General features: G+C 37.3%; 5 protein-coding genes across 5 annotated transcripts in view; 4 read left to right on the top strand and 1 right to left on the bottom strand.

Annotated features, from left to right (window-relative positions):
- Positions 1-2,966, top strand: part of LOC307260588 (neuronal acetylcholine receptor subunit alpha-10-like) — a gene marked incomplete at its 3' end in the record, with an annotated part of 21,060 nt that extends 18,094 nt beyond the window's left edge. Inside the window, exons 6-9 of the mRNA XM_080040861.1 lie at positions 1-92; positions 1,328-1,568; positions 1,680-1,957; positions 2,728-2,966. The exon at positions 1-92 is cut by the window's left edge and continues 194 nt beyond it. Of these exons, the coding sequence (XP_079896987.1) occupies positions 1-92; positions 1,328-1,568; positions 1,680-1,957; positions 2,728-2,966 (850 nt within the window). The remainder of the gene's footprint in view (positions 93-1,327; positions 1,569-1,679; positions 1,958-2,727) is intronic.
- Positions 2,967-12,469: 9,503 nt separating this feature from the next.
- Positions 12,470-14,951, top strand: LOC307260587 (olfactory receptor 2K2-like; the record flags this gene model as incomplete). Its single annotated transcript, XM_080040860.1, has 3 exons — positions 12,470-12,846; positions 13,927-14,153; positions 14,596-14,951. The coding sequence occupies 3 exons, from the start codon at positions 12,470-12,472 to the stop codon at positions 14,949-14,951; spliced, it is 960 nt and encodes a 319-aa protein (XP_079896986.1).
- A 1,632-nt stretch (positions 14,952-16,583) lies between these two features.
- LOC307260586 (olfactory receptor 8G17-like) lies at positions 16,584-17,537 on the bottom strand (the record flags this gene model as incomplete). Its single annotated transcript, XM_080040859.1, has 1 exon — positions 16,584-17,537. The coding sequence occupies exon 1, from the start codon at positions 17,532-17,534 to the stop codon at positions 16,584-16,586; it is 951 nt and encodes a 316-aa protein (XP_079896985.1). The 5' UTR covers positions 17,535-17,537.
- Positions 17,538-20,989: 3,452 nt separating this feature from the next.
- Positions 20,990-21,964, top strand: LOC307260585 (olfactory receptor 52N5-like; the record flags this gene model as incomplete). The annotated part of the gene is made up of 1 exon (XM_080040858.1): positions 20,990-21,964. Exon 1 carries the CDS (start codon positions 20,993-20,995, stop codon positions 21,962-21,964), a length of 972 nt encoding a protein of 323 aa, XP_079896984.1. The 5' UTR covers positions 20,990-20,992.
- A 2,693-nt stretch (positions 21,965-24,657) lies between these two features.
- On the top strand, positions 24,658-25,707 carry LOC307260584 (olfactory receptor 52P1-like; the record flags this gene model as incomplete). Its single annotated transcript, XM_080040857.1, has 2 exons — positions 24,658-25,583; positions 25,704-25,707. Exons 1-2 carry the CDS (start codon positions 24,667-24,669, stop codon positions 25,705-25,707), a joined length of 921 nt encoding a protein of 306 aa, XP_079896983.1. The 5' UTR covers positions 24,658-24,666.
- Positions 25,708-27,802: the final 2,095 nt, after the last annotated feature.

Raw genomic sequence — 27,802 nt, 5'->3', positions numbered from 1 at the left:
TTCTCTGGGTGTGACGGTGCTACTGGCTCTCACTGTGTTTCAGCTGCTGGTGGCCGAGAGCATGCCGCCGTCCGAGAGCGTCCCACTCATAGGTGAGAAGAATCCATGGTTGAAAAGTTTGTTGATGGGCCCTCATGGTGTAGTGGTTAGACCCCCCCCCCCCCCTCTCTAGAGGCTCAGTCCTCTTCACAGCATCTCTGTCTCTCCAAACTGTCTAATACTGTAAAGTGCAAAATGCCCAAAAAATAATCTTGAAAAAAAATAATACGTTTGTTAGGGTTGTTGAGAAAATAACAAGAAAGTCAAGCAGGAGGTGACTTTTGGTTGCTGTTTGTGATAAAGGCCATGATATTGGATTCACCAGAAAGGAACATGATTAGCCCAATATCAGCAGATATTCTTAGCGTCCAGACATTTACCCTTATTAATCTGGCAGTCACATATAAATACATTTCTTCGTGGCCATGCATCCTGCCATCTCTCTTTCACTCACTTCTTGTTGTGACGGTGCTGCTGGCTCTCATTGTGTTTCAACTGCTGGTGGCTGAGAGCGTCCCACTCATTGGTGAGATATCTTGAGTCCCTGATACATTTCTTTATTTTTGGATTATTCTTCTTTTTTTTCCACATAACACAAAAACACAATAAGAAACTATTTGGGCGGCATGTCCAAAACCTGGAGTGAAGAACAGAAAGGATTTGGATTATTTTTTTAAAGAACACAAATATACGATTGAAAAAGTGAACACACAAACAAAAGACAAAATAAAATAAACAACTAACATGGCGTACTCTAAAGGTTATAGAGATGAAAGATAATCAATAAGTCAATATTAAGTCAATAAGGTGTCATGTAGGTCCTTTGGTGCTGTTATATAGTCAAGGAAAGGCTGCTGGCGCTCACTGTGTTTCAACTGCTGGTAGCCGAGAGCATGCCGCCATCCGAGAGCGTCCCACTCATTGGTGAGAAGACTATATGGTTGAAAAGTTTGTTAGAGTCAGGGGGGCGCTTGTGTTGTAGTAAATGGACTCCCCTGTATATAGCGCTTTTCCCTGGTTGTTCACGGACTCAAAGCGCTTGACATTGTTTTGTACACATTCACCCAATCACACACACATTCATACACCGATAGCAGCAGGTACCACGCAGGGTGCAAGCTAACTATCGGGAGCAATTCGGGGTTCAATGTCTTGCCCAAGGACACTTCGACATGTAGCGGGGAGGCGGGGGATCGAACCACCAAACCTGTAACCCAGTGGCCGACCGCCCTACACACTTCACCACAGCCGCCTTAACTGGAATGTTTTCTCCCTCTTTTTCCAACAGGGAAGTACTACATCGCTACCATGACGATGGTTACCGCGTCGACGGCTCTCACCATCTTCATCATGAACATCCATCACTGTGGCGCCGAGGCCCGGCCCGTCCCCGAATGGGCCGATCGCTTCATCCTAAACTACCTGGCACGCATCTGCTTCGTCTACGAGGTCGGAGAGAACTGCCTCGGTGGGGGGGTGGGGGCGTCCGCAAAGAAACAAGCCGTGTCCCAGGATGATATTTCAGGGAGGTGAGTTTGAGTATAAAAGTCATTATGAAGCAAAACTGGTAAGTTGGAATGAAAAAAAATAACATTTTACATTTTACATTTTTTATTATTATTATTTATTTATTTTTTAAGATCAGAAATCCACTCGGCCAACAAAAGAGGCGGGAACACCAAGGGGACAAACTGGGATGTGAACGGTCAGGTGTGGCGTGGGACAGCTGAGGAAGGGGACAGTGGTGAAGCTTTGAGGCCAGGGGGTGATCCTACCAACCAGACGGGCTGGAGAGAAGATCTGTTTGTGACCATCGATCACTCGGAGGAGGAAGAAAGAGAAAGAGCTTCTGGAAGTCAAGACGGGGGGCTGGAGAAGTCGGACGGTTCCTTAGGAGAACATGAGGAGGAAAAGAAAGGCATACATGCAAACATGAACACTGAACCACAACACACACACACACACACACACCCTGTCCAATGCATCATCACCTCCTCCTCCTCTTACTACCTGTGCAATACCTTTGAAGTGCAATATATATTTTTATATGTTTACATATTTAAAAAAATAATAATTTTAAGATATTTTTTTGGCACTTTTTATGCTTTATTTATAGTGCAGAGAGACAGAGGTGAAATGGGGCAGAGAGGGGAGTGACATGCAGAGGACGACCGCGGGCGGGAATCGAACCCGGGTCTGCTGCTGGGCCCGGCCCGGGGGGGGGGACGCCCTACCAACTGAGCTAAGGGCGCCCCCATATTTCTATTTTTTACATATTTATATTCATATGAAGTAGCACTGGTACATCACCTTATAATTTATTGGTACAATGTTGTTTGAATGTTGTTTGTAGATGTCTGTCTTTCGATGCACCTAAAGCCTAGTTCAGACCAAAGATTCGCCTCGCAACAACTTGCAACGGACCGTTTTTAAACGTTGCGGGGGAGAAGTTGCAGCAGTGTGAACTGCTCGTTGCACCTCGTTGCAAGGAGTCGCCAAATAATGAACAAGTCAAATCACTAGGTCCAGTTTTAGAACGTCCAGGCCAGCTTGTTGCAAGCAGTTGCAGTTGCTTCTCGTTACAAATCTTTGGTCTGAACTGGGCTTTAAAGGAAAAGCTCATTTTAATCATGTTGTACATTATATAATGACAATAAAGTATTCTATTCTATTTCTATTTTATTCTAGGAGGTGAATCGGTGACGAAAACGAGAGAGATCTTGGTGAGAACCCAGTGTGTGTGTCAGCACAGCGGACTGCGGAGAAACGTTGAGTACATAGCCAACTCCTACCAGGACCAGCGCGCAGCTCAGCTTCGCATTGGGGAGTGGAGGAAAGTGGCCAAAGTCATGGACCGGTTCTTCATGTGGCTTTTCTTCATCATGGTCTTCCTCATGAGTATTCTAATACTGGGGAAAGCAATCTAATGGATGTTTTCGGCTCTGAAGAATCACCAGACGAGTTTTTTTTTTATAGTTTACTTTTTTGGCATTTTCTAGCTGGAGCCAATATGGTACACGCTCTATCAACTACGCCACCGGAGCGCCCTTACCAGATGAGAGTTTTGAGATGTTACACTACTCGTCCAAAGTTTTATTAACAGACACATTCTTCCAGTTTTATTGTTTTTTTTTTCCTTTTTCTATAGATTTTTTTGGGGGCATTTTTTCATGCTTTATTTTGAAAGTGTGGGACAGAGATGAAATAGGGTAGAGAGAGGGATGACTTGCAGAGAATGGAGTCGAACCTGGGTCTTCTGCGACGAGGGATGAGCCTCTAAACAATTTCTTTTTATTCAGTTTTATTGAAATCTAAACAGTTTAGTACAGTAAATGGTACAGAGCATCCTCATCCTAGGGAAAGTCATCTGATTGGAAAGCCATCCCCGAATAATCACACCAGATGAGATTTTTTTTAAAGACAACTTTTTAAACTTTATTAGACAGTACAGAGTTGAAATGGGGAGACAGAGAGAGAGAGAGAGACGGGGGATGACCTGCCGTAAGGGTCCAGAGGTCGGATTTGAACCCGCGACCACTGCAACGAAGGCCAGAGCCAATATGGTACACGCTCTATCCACTACACCACAGGAGCGTCCCCACTAGATGAGAGTTTTGAGATGGTACACTACTCGTCCAAAGTTTTATTCACAGCCAGTTTTATTGAATATCAATTTTTTTCTTTGGGCGACTTTTTTCATGCTTTATTTTGACAGTGTGAAGAGACAGAAATGAAATGAGAGCATCCTCATCCTAGGGAAAGCCATCTGATGTAATTTCGATGATCACACACACACATACATTCCTACCTAACTAACAGTGGACTATCGGTCTACGATTACCAAGTGTGGACCCCTAAAAGGTTTTCATTACCAATAACTAAAATGAGGAATAACTCTTTAACTTTTTTTTAAGATTTTTTATTTTTTTTTGGCAGTTTCAAGCTATTATTAGATAGTATAGAGTTGAAATGGGGAGACAGCAAGAGAGAGAGAGAGAGAGAGAGAGAGAGAGAGAGAGAGAGAGAGAGAGAGAGAGAGAGAGAGAGAGAGAGAGAGAGAGAGAGAGAGTGGGGGGGAGGGGGGTGGGGGATGCCCTGCAGTAACTTGTCCAAAGTTTTATTCACAGAGACATTCTTCCAGTATTATTGAACATTTATTTTAAATTTTTTTCTAAAGATTTTTTTTGGGGGGGAGAATTTTTAATGCTTTATTTGGAGAGACAGAGATGAAATAGGGTAAAGGGAGAGGTTTATTGAAATGTAAACAGTTTAAGTACAGTAGGCCATCTGAAGGAGATCCAGCTCTGAAGAATCACACCAGACGAAGGTAGTGAGATGGTACACTATGTTTTCTAGAGAAGTCGCCAAGGTGAAATGATGCAACGAGAGCTTCATTTATTCTCTGACTGTTTGTTATAATCGAACAAAGCAACTAAAATATTTGTTTACATGATTGAAAGGATGCGTATCCAACACAGTGTGTCTTACAGCTGAACACACACACACACACACACACACACACACACACACACACACACACACACACACACACACACACCAAATTATTTAATACCATGTTTGCCACACTTTTTGTGTGTTATTTTTTAATCGATCACATTGAAATTAATAATATCTGTAACTAAAAATCTGTTTTTTATATATCATTTCCTCTTTTAACACAGCATATCACATGTTAAAAATGTACATCATTAGGTCTATTTCAAGTCTTGTTTTATTCAAATTAATCAAAAGGATTACATTTTATGTCTCTGTGGGAAAGTTGGGCAGCCTTTTTTTTTAAAACACTTAACTTTTAATTTTTTGCTGTATGTGTTTCTTCACAATGCAAGAATAAAAAATGCCAAATTTTCCCTCTGTTACTATTTGTTATATATTATGATTGTGTGGTGTCGTTTGTCACACAACATATTTACACTTGACATATTGTTGATGCCATAAAATACATTAAAGGTTTCTTATTAAAACAAATTTGTTTACTGAAGTTTGTGGATATTTTTTTTCTGGATTTATAGAATACTAATGAGCCAGTGAAGCTGGTTATAAAGGATAAGAGATAATATCACACTATCACTATACGACTCATTGCTATTTATTTTGGTCATCCGAAAAAAAAGGATACAAAAAACAATGAGAAAAATATATAATAATAGAAAATTAAAATACATATAATTTATTAAGATACAATCCTCATTCATTGATCTAAATTGCAAAAGCACAAACATAATTAAATTCAGATAAAAGAGAGTCAATAGATAATACATGACGAAGTAATAATAAAAATGTATAAGAAATGATTATTAATATTAATTTAAGCGCTTTGAGTGCGAGAAAAGCGCTATATAAATCGAATATATTATTATTATTAGATCAATGAAAACTATACATGAGTTTAATATAGTTTGGGTATAAAGTTATACAGTACAGAGATAAAACTCTTAATAAGAAAAATAATAAAGCATAGAATACTAAAAGATATTAACTATATTGTTTTTACTATACCAGTGGTTTTCAGACTTTTTGCCACCATGGCACGAATAAGATCAAGCCAAAATTTCAGGGCACCCCTCTATTTAAAATTATTCATAGTCATTTGTACAGCTTTTGTTCCTGCTGTAGCAACATTAATAATACATTTTATATTATGATATATTATTATTTATTGTATATTCATTTTATTAGGTTTTTTGTGGTGTGGCTGTGAAAACACTTCAGTACAGTGAGCAGCAGAGGGCGATAAAGACCGAACATGAACTCCACAGTGAGCGTTTGTTCATTATGCCTCTCTTCAACTGCTTCAGCATCTTACAAAGAGTCACATCACCTTTAAGTTAATTTAAGTTTCTTTATTCGTCAATTTACACAAGGTATATTGAAATGTGTTCTTCGCATATCCCCTCTCAAGGTACCATACTTCGAAGGGGGTCAGAGCACAGGGTCAGCCATAGTACAGCGCTCTTGCACCAGTTTGGGGTTAAGTACCTTGCTTAATGGTAGAGATGGTGGGAACTGTAGATGTAATAGCAGCCACCACTAGTTTTACAGATTACAGGTGAAACTCATATTATTAGAATATCATGGAAAAGCAATTTTTTTTTACATCTAATTTAATTTAAAAAGTGAAAGTTCCATATTTTCTAGAGATATTAGACATATAGTGATATATTTCAGGCATTTTTTAGTTTAACTTTTCAGGATTCCGGCTTACAGCTAAAAAATCTAAAATCCAGCATCTCAAAATATTAAAATATTCCATAAGGCCATTCAAAAAAAATTTGTATAATACAAAAATATCACACTTTTTATAAGTATTTTCATTCATCTACTATATACTTGGTCTGGGATCTTTTTTTGCATGAAATATTGCATTAATGCGGCGTGGCATGGATACTATCAGCCTGTGGCACTGCTGAGGTGTTATGAAGCCCAGGTTGCTTTGATAGTGGCCTTCAGCTCCTCTGTATTGTTGGATCTGGTGAGTCTCATCTACCTCTTGATGATACTCCATAGATTATCTATGGAGTTCAGGTCAGGAGAGTTGTCTGGCACCATGGTATTACTGGTACAGTAATACCATGGTCAGTCAATCAGTTACTAGTGGTTTCTGGCACTGTGGACAGGTGTCAAGTCTTGCTGGAAAAGGAAATTGTCATCTCCATAAAGCTTGTCAACAGACAGAAGCATGAGGTGCTCTAAAATCTTCTGGTAGACGGCTGTGTTCACTTTGGACTTGATAACACTGTGGACCAACAGCAGCAGATGACATGATACCTCAAATCATCACTGATCCAAATGAAATGTTGCTTTTCATTTGGACATCAAGGTCCCAAAGTCTAGAGGAAGTGGAGGGGCACAACATTCAAGTTGCTTGAAGACCACTCTCAAGTTTAGTCAGTGATGATTTGGGGCACCATGTCATCTGCTGGTGTTGGTCCACAGTGTTATCAAGTCCAAAGTCAACACAGCCATCTATCAGGAGATTTTAGAGCACTGCATGCTTCCATCTGTTGACAAATTTTATAGAGATGCTGATTTCCTTTTTCCACCTGACACCTGTCCACAATGCCAAAACCACTAGTAGCTGGTTGACTGAACATGGTATTACTGTGCTGGATTGGTCATACAACTCTCATGACCTGAACCCCATAGAGAAACTATGGGCTAGTGTCAAGAGGCAGATGAGACACACCAGACCCAACAATACAGACGAGCTGAAGGCCACTATCAATGCAACCTGGGCTTTCATAACACCTCACCAGTGCCACAGGCTGATAGCATCCATGCCACGCCAGATTGAGGTAGGAATTCATGCTTAAGGGGCCCAAACCAAGTACTGAGTACATATGCATGATTATACTTTCTCGAGGGCCGACATTTCTGTATTTAAAATCCATTTTCTATTGATTTCATGTAATACTCAAATTTTCTGAGATTTTGAATTTGGGGTTCATAAACTGTAAACCATAATCATCAAAAGTATAACAAATAAAGGCTTGACATATCTCAGTTTGCATGTAATGAGTCTATATTATATATTAGTTTCACCTTTTGAGTTGAATTACTGAGATAAATGAACTTTTGCACGATATTCTAATTTTTTGAGTTTCACCTGTACACCCTCCTTTCCAGTGCCGGGGATCGAACTAGCGACGATGTTGTTTCTAGTCGGACCCCTTTTCCTAGGCCATCCTACCACCCCTCTGTCTGTATGTGTCTGCAGAGTGTAGAATTAAACTGTCAGTGTGTTTGAACTTGATTAATCCACAATAAATACTTTGAACTTTGCTATTAACACTTAACAAACAAACTTTAAACTGTTGTATTTTGGTTGTTTGAACCATCTTGTGTGTGTGTGTGTGTGTGTGTGTGTGTGTGTGTGTGTGTGTGTGTGTGTGTGTTACTAATGTGAACTCTTGTTGTTAGAAACTCAAAGGAACCATCAGGGACTACTCTGCCCCCTAGTGGTAGTTACATAGTTTCATCACTGTGTTGTTACAGTTTCCACAGCAGCTGATAATAATAATAAACTGTTATTGTTTCTAATAACAAAAGGTCATTAATGAGATCCACTGTGAGCTGCTTCATAAACAAACACTCGCCAACAGAGTCTGATAAAAAAATAGCTCCCTATCAAGTTTATCCTTTTAAAGCAGAATGGCAAAATACATTGTGTTTCATTGCCTACTATTAACTACAATTCAAATTAAAAATGTTGGTTCGGATCAAAACGGAAATACTATAACTCTATTAAACAGTCAGACATTGGATATGATGTGTAAATAAAGTAATGGGGTTTCCTGTGCTCTATGAACAAGTTTAGCATTGATAGAACGTTGTTGTGAACAATTGTAAAAGCTTGAAACTGTTGCATGATAGCTGTTTGAACCATCTTGTGTGTGTGTGCGCACGTGTGTAGGTGTGTGTGTGTTTTATAAATTAAAAGTTACTAATGTGAACTCTGAAGTTGCTCACTGTTTGTTCGTTGTTAGAAGTTTGTCTGAACCATCAGGGACTACTCTGCCCCCTGGTGGTGCATCACATAGTTACATCACTGTGTTGTTACAGTTTCCACAGCAGCTGATAATAATAATAATAATTTATTGTTTCTAATGACAAACGGTCATTAATGAGATCCACTGTGAGCTACTTCATAACCAAACACTCGCCAACAGAGTCTGATGGTAATTAGCCCTCGGGGAGCAGAGAGCTTCACCAGGCTCAGAGGAACACAAGCCATTAATGAAAGCTCCTGGGAGTTAAAGGGACATGCCACTGACACAGCAAGATCAAGATTTGGCTTCAGACTATGTTAGAAAACTGAAGTAATACATGGAATACTTTGGATAACTTTGTTACCTAAAGAGTTTAGGTGAACACTGACCTTTTCTCTAGTCTAACTTTGAAACAAGAAACTTCACAGAGCAGTAAGCACACACAACCTTCTAATTTTAATGAGTCTATGACTTTTCTTTTTAATAACACATTCTGGCCCTTCTGTTCAGGTTAGTTCAACAATATATATATATTTTTAGGATTATCTTTTGGCATTTTCAAGCTTTGTTAGAGTTGAAATGGGGAGACAGAGAGAGACCTGCAGTAAAGGTCCACGGGTCGGATTTGCACCCGCGACCACTGCAACGAAGGCCAGAGCCAATACGGTACGTGCTCTATCCACTACGCCACCGGAGCGCCCCGAGTTCAACAATATTTTAGACAATAGTTGGCTTCTAACATGACAAGTCCTTGATGTGCAGTCAAAGTTAAAAGTTTCCCAGTTTGGTGGTGAAAGAATTTGAGCCCTGACCTCTTAACACCTTTATGATTAACTGTAGCAGCTGTCACTTTTTCAAAACATTTAGTTTGAACAAATTTAAAATGACCCGTAATTCATTACAATAAAATGTTGGTGGTGTAATGGTCCGCTATGGACGCCACCCCTGGCTATTGTCCATTTTTCATAGCAAAACAACAGATTAACATTAGCTTAGTTTACAGATTAGACTGTTTACTTCAATAGGGTCTGAAATAGCTCAAACTGATAGAAAAGTTGGATGTGAAGCTGGATCACAAGGGAAACTACTTCACATGGTCTGATACAGTTTGAACATTACGGCCCTAGAAGTTAAATGGTGTCTTTTAATGTAGCCATTGACTAATACAGTAACTTAGATGTACACTTCTGCAGGTTGAGAGAAAGTGTAAATAATGGTAATTAAGATTGGCAGAGGAATCAGAGAGAGAAGTGTGTTGGTAGGAGGCCGGTTTCCAGAGAGCGGCTGCCTGTCCGACGGCCCCTGAACGCCTCACAGCAGGTTTTAATTATTAAACTTTAATTACTTTATGTTTTATTCTATTAACCTGATGGTCACTGAGACTCCTGGGAGCTCAGAGGCCTCGAGGACTTTAATTACAGCCCATTACCAACACAGGTTAACCCAGTACACACACACACACACACACACACACACACACACACACACACACACACACACACACACACACACACACACACACACACACACACACACACACACACACACACACACACACACACACACACAAAATCCATGTCGGCCTTTGCACTTCATGAACATCCAAATAAATGAGGATGAGTAAGTAGGTTCCTTGTTGTTTGCTGTATATGCATACACCACCTGTATCAACTTAACTTGCAGGGTGCTGGCCTTATCATAGACATCATCGTAGAAAACCGCAGACTTTCATGCAACACATAGTTTACGTGAAACACAATAAAACAGGACAACTTTGAAGATAGCGAAAAGAGTATTCCTTAACGTTTGGAGGAGGTACCCCATGGCCGCACCCCCCCCCCCCCCAGACCAGTCGGTCAACGCAACAGACTCTAACTCATAATAATAATGTATATAATAAGATAAGATAAGATAAGATAAGACAGCCTTTATTGTCATTGTACAGTCACCTATACAACAATTGGGAGTGCCAACTGAGGGTGCATCACATAAAAAAAAATATTTAAGTTAAAAGTAGTAAAAACAATACACAGAAACACAAAAACATGTGTTTTTCACATTCAAATGATTGTTTGGGATATGTTTTCATAGCCAGAGAGACTCTATAGGGCCTCCAAGATCGGGGAGGTTCAGGAAGTGAGTGCAAAGACGATGATGGACGTCTGACAGGATGCTCCTCGTCCATTGGACACGTCTCAAAGTTAAAACATTAAAAGAGAATACAATCTTCACGACAAGTCAGAGCATCATTATCGCTCTGAAGAGGGATAAACAGATACTTGAGGCATTTCTGTTTATTCATTATTTATTTAGCGAATGCAAAGTCCTTTAGCCAAGCAGTTGCCTCTTGCTCTGCTGTATGAAGGGTGACGAGTCCTCCTTTAAGTTTTTGTAGAGTTTAAGTTTGTATTCATTAACCATTACCTTCACTGTGTTTGATGAAATATTGAGCTTGTCTTCATTTTGTGCCTGCAGGTAACGCTGTCTGAATTTCACATGCTCTGCCTTTATTCAAATGAATGTGCTTTATGGGATACACTCTTTGTCAGAAGCTTTAAAACCGCTTTATTTTTCCAGGTTTTATTTGAAATATCCACAGTTTAATGTCTCAAATAGCTCTGAAGTGAAAATAATTAATCTAATCTAACAATAATACCAGTCTACTATATTTCAGCTGTTTGATATGAAGGCATGTCTTGCTCTCTTTCCAAGCCTCCAGTGATATCAGAAAAAGTATTTATATTTTACTGATGTATGTTTACACATAAATGTAAATATTTATCTGAAGCTGTTCATCAGATATGTGCATCTGTTCATGTATATGGGCAGAGGTATTCATTTAAGTAAGTTTTTTAGTCATCTGTTTATTTATCCACTCCTTTTTTATTGTATTATTATTGTTATTTATTTTATATAATATATATAATATATATATATATAATATATTTTGTATTCTTTTTTATATTATTATTATTATTATTATTATTATTATTATTATTATTATTATTATTATTATTATTATTATTTATAATGCTGACTATACCTGTTTTATTAGTAATGTTTGAGGCATATTATTATTATTGTCACTGGTACTGATGTTATGGCTGTAGTTATATGTCCACTAAATATTGAGGACCATAATTGTATATTAACAACCAAGGATAGATGAGTGTAGGGTGATGACAGTTTAAGTTTTTATCTAATTTTTGTGAATGTGTTGGGGGCTTTGTATGCCTATTTTTTCATGTCAAGTTTTGGGGTTTGTTAAAATAATAAATATTGCTAGTGACAAAAAAATATTTCTCAATTTATAAAAGGTTGAGTTAAAACCAAATCACATTAAGTGCTCCTCTAGTGACTTTTAGTGAATATAACTGTTATTGCAGTTTACTCCCAGTGCTCTGAAATCTATATATTCTAACAATAATGGCAATCTAATACTTCCTGTAGTTTCACAGTCTGTTCCAACAGTGCTTTCATATAGACAGAGGGTTTCATGGGTGCAACTAGGGTTCTTTTAATTTTCTTCTCTTGATTTCATTTGCTGTTTTTCTTTTTCTGTTGTTGTTTTTTATCTCTGTAAGGCACTCTGAGCTACTCCTCAGTATGAAAAGCGCGATAAAAATAGAAATTGATTTGATTTGATTTGAACTAACATTGTGCATCAACTTTCAATGTTTAATTTACTTCCATTACTGCAGAAAAGCTCTGAACCAATTGTTTGTTCCCTGTAAAAGGCCTTTTGGACGCAAAATCATTTTTTACATTATTTTGACATTTTTAGTAACCTCAACTTTGTTTGAACACTTCTGAATAGCAGTGTAAATAAAAACAAATAATAGAAAAATACCCGATGTCTGCAATATCTCCTGTTTGAATATTCTTATGTACTTGTCTTTTACAGAACCCTTGTGATTTCAATGGAGAACGTAACAGCGGTGACGCCTCTCAAACAGCCGATCATGTTTGAGTTGGAGGGCTTCCACGTTCCTCCGGGTTACGGCTACCTGCTCTTCTTCTTGGCATTGTTTAACTACCTGGTGACTCTGCTGGGGAACGGTGTGGTTGTGAGTGTCATCGTGATAGACAAGAGCCTCCACAGACCCATGTTTGTGATGGTTTGTAACCTAGTTGTGTGTGACCTTCTGGGGTCCACTGCCATGCTGCCGCGCCTCATGGTCCACTTCCTAACGGGCCAGAAGAAGATCGCCTACGTCACAGCCATCGCACAAGCCTTTTCCGTGCACACCTACGGAGTCGCAGTGCAGACCATTCTGGGTGCCATGGCTTATGACAGGTATCCAAAAGCACACATACACGTACAGGTACACATCAAGAGAATTAGTCTAAGATATTGTAGATGTTGTTTTATTGTTCCTGCATTGATAGTACAGACTCTGGTGACTTGACTGTTTGGAGATTTCAGCTTGAAGTTTTAATATATATTTATTTGTGAAAGTTTTTATCTTATGACAGGTATCCAAACACATCAAATAACTCCTAAACTAAAAAAAAAAAAAATAACTCCTAAACTTGACATGCATGACTTAATCATTTTAAATCATCCTCCCCCAAAGGCAGCTATGTTATAATGTCTGTTTTTTTCTAGTTTCTGAAGTGTTTTGCATTGAAAATTAGTCAAAGTGTCTTTTGAGCAGAAATGAACTGTGGCCCAAATCATCAGTCATCACTGGCCCAATGTGTCATTACCACCTATTATAGTTAGATTTGATATACATTAGATATATTATTTTACTTTGAGAGCATAAACTGTATGAAATGCAATATAAACTAAAAAACATGAATTTGACCTAAAGCTGTTATCCAGTAGGTTATGTAAGCTTGTCAGTGCTTTCTCTGTGGAGGTAAATCAATTTGAAAAAAAAAAACGAATATGTAATGTCAATATATGAAACTTTTAAAATTAAATTACGAGGGGAAAACTTAACTTTTCACTAATATTTGTTTTGTTTTATATGCACCTGTATCTTGATATTATGGTAGATAAGATATATAAGACAGATTGTTTTCATTTCAGAGCTCACTGGGACATAAAAAAAGAGTAATTAAGGTGTTATTAATCTTTTAAACTTTTAAAAATTGCAATAAATACTAAAAACATGAAGATGTACTAAAGCTATTGACCGGTAGTGTATGTAAGCTTGTCAAGTTTTACACATTGCCTTCTGTGTACAGGTACATTAATTTAAAAAAAAAGTAATTAAAATTTAAAAAATATATTTAATTTGCACCCGTATCTTGATATTATTGTAAATACGATATGAGATACATATAGAGTAATTGAGGTGTTCTTAATCTTTTGACCAGTAGTGTATGTAAGCTTGTCATGTCTTCCACAGTGCTTTTCTGTGTGCAGGTACGTAGCTGTGTGTGAGCCTCTGAGGTACCACACCATCATGACCTCGGTCCGGCTTCACTCCTGCCTGGCCCTGGCCTGGTGTACAGCTGTGCTTTGCATCGCTGTGCTCTTTGCCTTCCATGTGAACATTCCTCTGTGTGGAAACACCATCCGACATGTTTACTGCAGCAACAGAGCCATACTGAACCTGGCCTGTGGTCCCACCCCTCTAAACAACATTTATGGTCGGTGAATTTAAATTATTTAAATATTTTCGCCATTTTCAATTCTTTATTGATAGTGCAGAGAGACAGAGATGAAATATGGCAGAGAGGGGAATGACCCGGGTCTGCTGTGAAGAGGACTGAGCCTCTATGGAGGGGGGAGGGAGGAGGGGCTCTAAAAACTACACCACGAGCGCCCCAGTGAATTTAAATTTGAATAAAGCTACAGATATACAGAGAGATGAGGAAAATGATAGTTTATATGAAGGGAGATCAAGTCATAGCATTCATTAAACTAAAATTGTCTTTATTTATCATTTGTCATTAAAACATTCCTCCTGGTTTTCCACTGATTTCACTTTTCAAGCAAAAGACCAGCAACTAACAACACACCCGCGAAAACAACATTTGACTTCACATATTTTTATGTAAAAAAGTCTCTTTTCTGTTTTCTGTTTTCTAGGTCTGTCCATGACCTGGACTGTGAGTACGGCCATTTTCCTCATCATAGCTTTCTCCTACTTCAGAATCCTTCATGCTTCTGTAAAGCAAGGCCGAGCAGAAAGCATGGCCCCCAACAAGGCCTTCCAGACTTGCGCATCCCACCTAGTTGTGTACGGGTTCTATGAAATTGCCTCGGTGGTCCTCATTCTGAGTCAGAGGTTTCCTTCAGTCTCCCAAAACATCAAGAACTTCTTCAGCATCCTGTTCATCATCATTCCACCGGCCATTAACCCCATAATCTACGGACTGGTCAGTAAGGAGCTGCGAACTAGCATCATCAAGCATTTTAGCATAAAAATCAGTCACAATAAATGAGGCGTAGACGTTCATTTCCTAACAATAGATGTAGAAATGCTTCCAAACCCATTTTACCTCCTTGTATAGTTTATAGCAACCTAGCACATGTTAGTATCAAATGTTGTTTTGGTTGTTTAAAAAGCAAACCTTGCAATCACTACGCCTCTGTGTCTTTACCCTCCTTTCCTTTCTTTTAACAATCATAAATAAAATATTCTATATATTACAATACTTACTATATTTTTATTTCCCAGCCTAACTCAGGTTTAACCACTACACAACAAGCACCCCCTGCATATCCATGATCAATAGAATATGAATCATAATCATATTGGTGACTTTTCTTCTGTCCTCTCAAGCAGTTAAGTTAACCATGCACACAAGACATCTCATAATAGAATAGATCTTGCTGAATTATTCAAATATTTTAATATGTATTTGGTTAACTGGTAAAAACACTAATCTCAGTGCTGGTATTCAAAGCTGAAATTATACCCATGACCAGCTCCCAGCTCTAAAAACACCAAGTTGTGTTGTGCATTTTAACAAATATTGGTTCAATCACATTTCCTGGAGGGTTGAGGCCTTCTCCACCCAGATACACATATTTCTTAAAAAGAAAATCCCTGGTTTTGACGGTTTCTGTCAATCTGACCTTGGCTGTGCCCTACACTTACAAATGGTGTTGTGACATCTTCCTTGATATTAATGTATTGAAACCTCAAGAAGATTTTAGAAAGTGCAATGTCTAACCATAAGCCAGCATCATACATGGCAAAGATGTACTAATCCTACTAACATACAAACAAGTATTTAGGAACAGTGTCGTAATGAGACACAGAATGTATTCTCAAGTGGGGACATCAGAGAATTAATTTGCCAATGAATATATACTCTTTTGGTGTCTGCAAGAATATTTTATGTAACTTTAATCAAACTTTTTTTTGGTCATAACTTTTTCATTTGTTTGCTGTTTCAGTGGTATGTCTATAAAATATTAAAACTGTCCACATAACGGGGACTGCCTTTGACCAAAAGGCAATTGGGCTGATGCTCACAGTTTTTAACAGCTTTTTGCTGGGTGGGACCCTACATACACTACTAGTCCAAAGTGTTTAAACATCCCAAATTGTTACAGAGTTATTAGAATTGAATCAGTTGAAGTCCAGTGGACGAGATGAAATGGAACAAAGGGAAGAGGGAAACTTGCCAGAGGAAGAAAACAATGCAAACTTGAAGGATGACTTGATATTTATTTATCTGATATATGGATTCAAATGACAATATTCAGCTTCATTGAGTAAAATTAGAAAGCACTCCATTTGTCACAAATCTCATTGAAGGCATACTATTACAGGATAATAAACCTAATAATGTTAAATAGAATAATGCAGTTGCTATCTTAAATTCTGAATGTTCTGTCTCCAGCTGTGCACAATATATTTCTCACAGTAATGGCAGAACAGGTTTGGATCAGAAAAAATACATACTAACATATATTATTAACAATAAATATATATTAGTCTTTTTCTCTACAAACCACTATGGCACAAAAGTGATCTATTAAGTTGTTTACACAACAACATGCAAAATGGCACCTTAGCTACATGTTTTGTATTATTTGTATTGGGAAATAAACAGCCTTAGAAACTAATTTTTTAATTTTGGAAAGGTGTTCTTGGATTTCAACGACTTTAAAAGGAACTTTTGTATTTCTTTTGACTGCAAGCCATAAATAATGGGGTTGAGGCTGCCAGGGACAATAAAGAACAAAACGCTGCAGAGTTTTCTGTAGTCAGAGTATTGTGGAAAGCGATGGAGAGCTATATTAGACATTCCATTAAACACCATGATCAGATATATGAAGAGGTGAGTGCTGCAGGTCTTCAAGGCTTTACTGTTCAAAGACTTGTTATTACTGGTCAGACAGACTACTGCAATTTTAGTATAGGTGAGAACAATGCTGCCTATAGAAGCTATGAACAGCACCACAGTGAAAGTGAGGCCGTAGACATTGTTAATGAACACACTCTCACAGGAGAGCTTAAACAACGAGGCATTGTCACAGAATGGATTAATGAGCATAGTTCTACATCGGTTTAGCCTCATTGTCAAACCTAGAAGAATCCCGACCAAAACAAAGGCCACTCCCCAGGCAGAAACTGTCAGCTTTATCACCATCTTATTGGTCATTATGGCAGCATAGCGCAGAGGATTGCAGATGGCCACATATCTGTCAACAGCCATAATCATGAGCACAGTGTGAGAAGTTGTGCCAAACATGTGGGTGATAAAAGCTTGAGCCACACATTCATGATAATTGATGAGGCGCTCAGAGGGGGGACGCAGCATGTCCAAGAGCAAACGTGGCACGATGACAGAGTTCCCAACGATATCATTAAAGGGCAGGTTGCAAAACAGGAGATACATAGGCTGATGAAGGCTCTTGTCAATAAAAATCAGAACAGTAATGCCCACATTTGCAACCATTATGAACAGGTAGGAGAAAATAAAGAAGATAAACACAGGGTAGAAATAGTTATCAGAGACATTTAACCCCTCCAGTTGGAGTGTGATGCTGTTGTAGGTGTAGTTTTCCATCAACCTGAAAAGAGAAAAATCATTTCTTATTGTAAAAAGTCTCCACAATATCAGAGAATATCTTCTAGAGAAAGCACTGATTACACAATGAAACACAACAGAAACCTTCGATTGAAATGATGATAACAGTTATTGTGAACAAACACTTTCTTTGAATGTCTCATGTTCAAGTCTGATTTTCTCTTTCTAGTTTCTCCCTGTTCTGTGCTGGTAAAGCCCACCAGCACTGAACAACCTGCTGTTCTCTGTTGCAATGTTTTATTAACCTGATTTTAACCGTAAGGGAATTACATCATCCTCGCCATGGGTTATACATGATGCAACATAAAAGATTATTATGCCAATCGCAACTTTAACAAATTCAAAAAACTTTTCAAATCCAAGATAATAGAAAAAATATAAAACATCAATATGATAATAACGCTTACAGCAGTACCAATATTGCTGCTGTAAATATGATAGTTGTGTACATGTATATTTGTATATGTATGTATGAGGATATGTATATACTGTATGTACTTATATTTTTTATTTTAGTTAGGCATAATAAGCCCCATCTTCATCCTACACCCTTTTTGGCCATTGTTTCTTTTTTAAATTATTGATCTGGTTTGTATTATGTCTTTGTGGTAATGGACCGAAGTAAATGTACTACTACTACTACTAACAAGTTGATAGGGTTCAACCGCCCCTTCCCTTTTTGTTTGGAGAGCTTATGTGGCCTTTCTTAAATCTTTATTCAAACCAGTGTATTCAACCTTTCGGCTAATGGGACGTAAACACTTGCCCTGAGTCATACAAGTGGCTCAGGTGCCCCTTTGGTTTGACCATTGAGCAAAATGTTTACTTTTTTTCAATGATGGGGCAGGATAGTCACACATGACGCCTTCACTTTTTTAATCTGAAAGGGACAGGCTCCTTTTTTACCCTTGAGGTCACATCAGAGGGGCATTTGAGTGTCTGTGTATTTGTGTGTCACATTTATCCAAAACTAATATTCAACCCAATATCTGACTGAGGGCTATTAGCGCGCATGTGTCTCCCATTTGTTTACATAGAGCAGGTGCCCTTTTCCATTTTTAGCCCCTGCACTTTAGAGAGTCTGTGCAAGTCACTGTTATGAATGTAAATGTAAATCAGTTGGCCTTATGTTGGCCTGTAGCAGTTATTTCACCATCAGCTATCCTTAGACCTACTTCACCGGTGGAAATATGAAGGTGTATTAAACTCTGAGATCCTATGTTGTATACATGTGCAAAGATTTTAGAAATCGGTTCATCCTAGCCTGAGATTGAGGCAGAACGAGTGTTTTATGGTCTCACTGTCCAACCTTACATTTTCCCCATCTGTGACATCACACATGGGAAAATGTAGTGTTAGGATTTACAGAACAGCTGGGCCAAGAGAAGAATGAGGGAAGAAAAACCTAATTCATTATATTATAACAGCGATTTTATAATGATTGAACACCGGTTCCGTATGGCTGAAGTATTCCTTTAATCATTTTGCACAACAGTGGACTATCGGTCTACAATGACGAATTGTGGCCCTCGAATTTGACCAAATGTGTCAAAATAATGTTAATGTCAGAGTTGTCAAAGGCCTTATTCTGAGCATCTGAGGTGCCCCTTTGCTTTGCAAAAATGTAACTCTTTACAACGTTATGTGAATGTAAATCAGTTGGCCTTATGTTGGCCTGAAGCAGGTTTTACAGCTTGAATTTTAGGTTGTACTTTTCCCATGTCACCCTCTAACCCTAACCCTAATGCTGCTCATCAAAAAAATAATGTTGGGTACACAGATTAAAGGCACCAGAATTTGTTTGTTGTCATATTTATAAAGGCCTTTGATCTCAACATTCTATTCAAGCCAAATAGGCGTCTTATGAGGCTCAAGGTTTTGGGGAGTTCCTGTAAAAATAACATTGCGATGACCACACACACATACATTCCTACCTAGCCAACAGTGGACTATCGGTCTACAATGTCCAAGTGGGGACCTCTATTACCAAATATGTCAAAATTATGTAAATAACAGAGCTGTCAAAGGCCTTTTTCAGGGAACCAAGAATGGGTTCCCAACTTTTAGCTTTACTGCAGCAATGGAAGTAAAAGAAGCCTTGATGATAACGATGTTCTATGACAAAGCCCTCGATATTTACTTATATGTATTAATCAGAATCAGAATCAGAAAACATTTATTGCCAAGAAGGGTTTTATACCAACAAGGAATTTGTCTTGGTGAGTAAGGTGCATACATTGAGACATAAACAAACAAACAGTGACTGTCATATATACAATGTATACAATATAAAATATAACACAATATATAAACCAGCAGAGACATAAGTGAAGATAAAATAGAATAAAAAATGAAATAAAATAGAAAATATCACAAGGATTTACAATATAACAATAGTTATATTTCCTAGACTATTGGCATGCACAGACTCTTCATGGGGCAGATACAAAATTAAAAAAGGGCACATCCTCTATGTTATCAAACGGGAGGCCCGTGAATGCTAACAGCCCTCAGATAGTGGGGTGTACTGTATATTAGTTGTGGATAAATTAAGTTACACAGCTGATAGAATGTCCCTTTGATGTGACTTTAGGGGCAAAAAAGAAGGCTTGAAGTGTCCCATTCAGATTAAAAAAAGTTTTTCCTATCAGAACAAAAAGGGCAGAGGCCATTGTGACTTGGCTGAGGAACAGCCACAAAAAATAGCAACTAAAAGATAGAAAAATGGAGGTGTCTAAAACTTTAGACTGGTACTTTGTAAAACATCTTGCAGGGGTGAAAATTGATAATGACATTTTTAATTTTAAAATGTATAAATATATGTGTTTAAATGGATCATATATTATAAACATGTATGGGGACGTGGATAATTTAAAAATGTTATTACAGTTAATAGTTGTTGCTTAATCACCACTGCTGTCACCATCACATTGATGTCATAATATTGCACAACACATTACCTAAGGCTAGATGAAGCCACAGAGAGTGAAATCACATCTATAAAAAAGAACATCTTCTCTGCTGCCGGTGAACACTGACTGCTAGTAGTGAAAACTAAAGACTGGACCAAAGTCACAACACAGGTATTAGATGTGTGACTGTTATACATATATAACTTATTGTTTTAACTTCATCTTTGTAGCATAACTGAAGTTTGTGTTTTGCTGCACAGCCTCTATTGTAATTTAATACATCAAGCTTTTTTTGCCAAGACTTCAGCAGTATTCTTAAGACAATTTAAGTGTTTGAGTCCATCGTATTTCACTGCCAACTGTTCTTGTTTTAATTGATGTGCTTGCTTTATTTTTGGTATTCTGTTATTTTAGTAACTTTTATTGTATTGCTATATTATCTTTGTTGTGATTTGTGTGTTTTGGTGACTGTAAACTTAAGATGTAATTAATAAACAGAAAACTGTCCTCTGTTATTTCAGGTTGATGGAAAACTACACCTACAACAGCTTCATACTCCAGTTGGAGGGACTTAAAGTCCCAAAAGAATCCATGTACCCTATCTTTTATTTCTTCCTTTTTTCCTTCATTGTTTTAATGGTTATGAATGTTGGAATTTTACTGCTTATTTGCATTGACAAGAACCTTCACCAGCCTATGTATCTCCTTTTTTGCAGCTTGTTAGTCACTGACATAATTGGTGTTTCTAACATTTTGCCACAAATTCTTTTAGACATGATGCGTCCTCCTTCAGAGCGCCTCATCACTTATAATGAATGTGTTGCTCAAGCCTTTACTTCTCACATGTTTGGTACAACCTCCCACACTGTGCTCATGATTATGGCGTTTGACAGATATATGGCCATCTGCAATCCTCTGCGCTATGCTGCCATAATGACCAATAAGATGGTTATAAAGCTGACAGTTTCTGCCTGGGGAGTGGCCTTTGTTTTGGTCGGAATTCTTCTAGGTTTGACAATGAGGCTAAACCGATGTAGGACTATGATCATGAGTCCTTACTGTGACAATGCCTCTCTGTTCAAGCTCTCCTGTGAGAGTGTGCTCATTAACCATGTCTACGGCCTCACTTTCACTGTGGTGGTGCTCGGCTCCTCTATAGGCAGCATTGTTCTCACATATACCAAGATTACAGTAGTCTGTCTGACCAGTAATAGCAAGTCTTTGAACAGTAAGGCCTTGAAGACCTGCAGCACTCACCTGATTGTTTATCTGATTATGTTTTTAAGTGGAATGATTGTCATCATTCTGCATCGTTTCCCTCAGTACTCAGACTTCAGAAAACTATCTGGTATCATAATGGTTATCATTCCTGGAAGCCTCAACCCTGTTATTTATGGTTTACAATCAAAAGAGATACAAAAGTTCGTATTTAAAATATTTAAGTGCAAAAAACATTTGCCATTGTTTAAAAAAATAAATGTTAAGTTGAATACTTGAATTAATATACAAATAAATGTTGACAGCAAAAGGGGTCATGACTGCCAGGATGTTGTGACCTACAGGTAGAAGTGGAACAGTTTGAATGGGGAGATGAAGCAAAGTTCAAACATTAACCAGTTTAAGATTAAACATAAATAAATGATTTTCAGGAGATACAGGGATGAAGAAGGTGTTTAACATAGTGTATATGTTTATATGTATGTATGTATTTGTATATACTACTGAACAAAATATAAACTCAACACTTGTTTTTGCTCCCACTTTTCATGCGCTTAACTCAAACATCCAAAACGTTTTCTATATACACAAAAGAACCATCTCTTTCAAATATTGTTCACAAATCTGTCCGTCTCTGTGTTAGTGAGCACTTCTAATTTGCAGAGATAACCCATGCCACCTGTTTTGTTTTTTTAACCTTTATTTTTACAGGTAAATCTCATTGAGACCAGAGACCCTTTTTCAATGGAGACCTGTTTCCATTTACACGTTCTGGTGGCCACAATAAAAGGCCACTCTTAGGCAAACCTGTGCAATAATCATGCTGTCTAATCGGCATCTTGATATGCCACACCTGTGAGGTGGGATGGATTAGAAAAGTGCGCCCCAACACAGATTAAGACAGATTTGTGTACGACATTTTAGAGAGATTGTTCTTTTGTGTATGTATAAAGTTTTAGATTTTTTTAGTTAAGCGCATGAAAAATGGGAGCAAAACAAAAGTGTTGAGTTAACATTTTTGTTTAGTGTATATAGTGGTATTTATATTATATTGTTTGTTTAGTAAAAGATAACTAGACAATATTAAAAGATAAATACGACATTATTATTAGATCAATACGTAATTGGTAATACATTTAAACTATTGATGACTAATGTATATTTTTTATAAGGAATTTTATATCATTAATCAAGAAGCTGAAAACCCATTATGGATTAATAATTTATGGAGAAGGGGTGAGATTAAATAAATTTTTATTCTTCTCACCCCTTTTCGAACGAGTAAAGCAAGTGTTAGAAAGTTTTTTTTAATTTGTGCTGTTCATTGTTTGTAAATATTACTTAATTGCAACTGTACAATTTTATTTTATTGTTTATTATTGCTTATTTTTTACGTGCTCGATATAAAAACATTTTCAATTCAGTTAATTTCAAGTAAAAAGTTCGACAAGCATAAAGTACACAGTATTAAGACAGTGAAAAGCTTTGTTGATAAGACAAAGTGTAACACAGCACATGTCAGGCACAAACATGACTGGATGTTTTGTTACCTTCCTGATACTCTGCCATTCAGTGAATGAATAAAAACTGACTTGTTTGTGTCATTACAGTCTTGACTGCTTATCGTTCTTGTTTGTCTTTTAATGCATTTTGAAACGGTGTGGGGAATGCATTTTCACAATGGATTAATTTGCAAAAATATGTTGGAAGGTTGTGGGGGGCATGTATCGATGTAAAACACATAATTTCAATCATCAACATACATACATTCCTATCTTGCCAGCAGTGGACTATTGATCTACAATGACCAAGTGGGGACCTCTTTGACCAAATACGTCACAATTATGTAAATAACAGAGTTGTCAAAGGCCTTTTTCAACTTTTAGCTTTTCTGCAGCAATGGAAGTAAATGAAGCCTTGATGATAACGATGTAGAGTGACAAAACCCTCCATTTTTAGTTAAATGTAGTAATAGTTATATTTCGCTAGATCAAAATCAAATTAGTTTTATTTGTATAAACAGACTCGGTCACAGGTGCCTAGACTATTGGCATGCACAGACTCTCTAAGAGGCAGGGGCAAAATCAAACGGGAGGCCTGTGAATGCTAACAGACCTCAGATAGTGGGGTGTATATTAGTTGTGGATAAATAAGTTGACACATACAAAGCTGCTCAAATACCCCTTGGATGTGACCTTAGGGGCAAGAAAGGAGGCTTGAAGTGTCCCCTTCAGATTAAAGAAGTGAAGTATGACTTGGGTGCCCCAATGGAATATTTTATTCTTTCAAAACAAATAATGCAGAGGCCGTTGAACAGCTACGAAAAAACAGAAATAAAAACTAGAAAAGTATCCTAAACTTTAGACCGGTTACTTTGTAAAAGATCTTGCATGGGTGAAGATTGATAATAAATTAAAAATTGTATTACAGTTGAAAGTTGCTGCTTAATGACCACTGGTTTCACCATGACATTGATTTCACAATGTTGCATCACTTATTTTCTAAGGCTAAATTAATCCACTGAGATTGATATCAAATCTATAAAAAAGTAGGTCACCTCCTTTGCTGCCGGTGAACACTAACTGCTTGTAGTGAAAACTAAAGACTGGACCGAAGTCACAACACAGGTATTAGACGTGTGACTGTTATACATTTATAACTTATTGTTTTAACTAAAGTTTGTGTTTTGCTGCACAGCCTCTATTGTAATTTAATGCATAAAGCATCTTTTGTTTCTTTTTTGACAAGACTTCATCAGTATCCTTAAGAAAATTTAATGTTAAAGTCCATCGTATTTCACTTCCAACTGTTCTTGTTTTAATTGATTTACTTGCTTTATTCTTGTTACTCTGTTTTGTCAGTAACTTTAATTGTATTGCTATATTATCTATGTTGGTATTTGTGTATCTTGGTGTCTCTTGGTGTCTCTCTCGTAAGATTTAATCAATTAACAGAAAACTGTCCTTTGTTTTTTCAGGTTGATGGAAAACTACACCTACAACAGCTTCATACTCCAGTTGGAGGGAATTAAACTCCCAAATGAATCTGTGTACCCTCTCTATTATTTCTTCCTTATTTCCTTCATTTTTATAATGGTTATGAATGTTGGCATTTTACTGCTTATTTGCATTGACAAGAACCTTCACCAGCCTATGTATCTCCTTTTTTGCAGCTTGTTAGTCACTGACATAATTGGTGTTTTACTCATTTTGCCACAAATTCTCTTAGACATGCAACGTCCTCCTTCAGAGCGCCTCATCACTTATCATGAATGTGTTGCTCAAGCTTTTACTTGTCACATGTTTGGTACAACTTCCCACACTGTGCTCATGAGTATGGCGTTTGACAGATATGTGGCCATCTGCAATCCTCTGCGCTATGCTGCCATAATGACCAATAAGATGGTGATAAAGCTGACAGTTTCTGCTTGGGGAGTGGCCTTTGTTTTGGTCGGAATTCTTCTAGGTTTGACAATGAGGCTAAACCGATGTAGGACTATGATCATGAGTCTTTACTGTGACAATGCCTCTCTGTTCAAGCTCTCATGTGAGAGTGTGTTCATTAACCATATATACGGCCTCACTTTCACTGTGGTGGCGCTCAGCTCCTCTATAGGCAGCATTGTTCTCACATATACCAAGATTACAGTCGTCTGTCTGACCAGTAATAGCAAGTCTTTGAACAGTAAAGCCTTGAAGACCTGCAGCACTCACCTGATTGTTTATCTGATTATGTTTTTAAGTGGAATGATTGTCATCATTCTGCATCGTTTCCCTCAGTACTCAGACTACAGAAAACTATGTGGCGTCATAATGGTTATCATTCCTGGAAGCCTCAACCCTGTTATTTATGGTTTACAATCAAAAGAGATGCAAAAGTTCTTATTTAAAATATTTAAGTGCAAAAAACATTTGCCATTGTTTAAAAAAATAAATGTTAAGTTGAATACTTGAATTAATATATAAATAAATGTTGACAGCAAAATGTGTCATGACTGCCAGGATGTTGTGACCTACAGGTAGAAGTGGAACAGTTTGAATGGGGAGATGAAGCAAAGTTCAAACATTAACCAGTTTAAAATTAAACATAAATAAATGATTTTCAGGAGATACAGGGATGAAGAAGTGTTTAACATAGTTTATATGTTTATATGTATGTATGTATTTGTATATACTACTGAACAAAATATAAACTCAACACTTGTTTTTGCTCCCACTTTTCATGCGCTTAACTCAAACATCTAAAACGTTTTCTATATACACAAAAGAACCATCTCTTTCAAATATTGTTCACAAATCTGTCCGTCTCTGTGTTAGTGAGCACTTCTAATTTGCAGAGATAACCCATGCCACCTGTTTTGTTTTTTTAACCTTTATTTTTACAGGTAAATCCCATTGAGACCAGAGACACTTTTTCAATGGAGACCTGTTCCCATTTACACGTTCTGGTGGCCACAATAAAAGGCCACTCTTAGGCAAACCTGTGCAATAATCATGCTGTCTAATCGGCATCTTGATATGCCACACCTGTGAGGTGGGATGGATTAGAAAAGTGCGCCCCAACACAGATTAAGACAGATTTGTGTACGACATTTGAGAGAGATTGTTCTTTTGTGTATGTATAAAGTTTTAGATTTTTTTAGTTAAGCGCATGAAAAATGGGAGCAAAACAAAAGTGTTGAGTTAACATTTTTGTTTAGTGTATATAGTGGTATTTATATTATATTGTTTGTTTAGTAAAAGATAACTAGACAATATTAAAAGATAAATACGACATTATTATTAGATCAATACGTAATTGGTAATACATTTAAACTATTGATGACTAATGTATATTTTTTATAAGGAATTTTATATCATTAATCAAGAAGCTGAAAACCCATTATGGATCAATAATTTATGGAGAAGGGGTGAGATTAAATAAGTTTTTATTCTTCTCACCCCTTTTCGAACGAGTAAAGCAAGTGTTAGAAAGTTTTTTTTAATTTGTGGTGTTCATTGTTTGTAAATATTACTTAATTGCAACTGTACAATTTTATTTTATTGTTTATTATTGCTTATTTTTTACGTGCTCGATATAAAAACATTTTCAATTCAGTTAATTTCAAGTAAAAAGTTCGACAAGCATAAAATACACAGTATTAAGACAGTGAAAAGCTTTGTTGATAAGACAAAGTGTAACACAGCACATGTCAGGCACAAACATGACTGGATGTTTTGTTACCTTCCTGATACTCTGCCATTCAGTGAATGAATAAAAACTGACTTGTTTGTGTCTTGACTGCTTATCGTTCTTGTTTGTCTTTTAATGCATTTTGAAACGGTGTGGGGAATGCATTTTCACAATGGATTAATTTGCAAAAATATGTTGGAAGGTTGTGGGGGGCATGTATCGATGTAAAACACATAATTTCAATCATCAACACACATACATTCCTATCTTGCCAGCAGTGGACTATTGATCTACAATGACCAAGTGGGGACCTCTTTGACCAAATACGTCACAATTATGTAAATAACAGAGTTGTCAAAGGCCTTTTTCAACTTTTAGCTTTTCTGCAGCAATGGAAGTAAATGAAGCCTTGATGATAACGATGTAGAGTGACAAAACCCTCCATTTTTAGTTAAATGTAGTAATAGTTATATTTCGCTAGATCAAAATCAAATTAGTTTTATTTGTATAAACAGACTCGGTCACAGGTGCCTAGACTATTGGCATGCACAGACTCTCTAAGAGGCAGGGGCAAAATCAAACGGGAGGCCCATGAATGCTAACAGACCTCAGATAGTGGGGTGTATATTAGTTGTGGATAAATAAGTTGACACATACAAAGCCGCTCAAATACCCCTTGGATGTGACCTTAGGGGCAAGAAAGGAGGCTTGAAGTGTCCCCTTCAGATTAAAGAAGTGAAGTATGACTTGGGTGCCCCAATGGAATATTTTATTCTTTCAAAACAAATAATGCAGAGGCCGTTGAACAGCTACGAAAAAACAGAAATAAAAACTAGAAAAGTATCCTAAACTTTAGACCGGTTACTTTGTAAAAGATCTTGCATGGGTGAAGATTGATAATAAATTAAAAATTGTATTACAGTTGAAAGTTGCTGCTTAATGACC

Source organism: Ammodytes marinus (assembly GCF_949987685.1).
Source record: "Ammodytes marinus genome assembly, chromosome: 14".
In the NCBI taxonomy this organism is placed as follows: domain Eukaryota; kingdom Metazoa; phylum Chordata; class Actinopteri; order Uranoscopiformes; family Ammodytidae; genus Ammodytes; species Ammodytes marinus.
The sequence above is the reverse complement of the archived record's forward strand: the minus strand, read 5'-3'. Positions and strand labels throughout refer to the sequence as shown.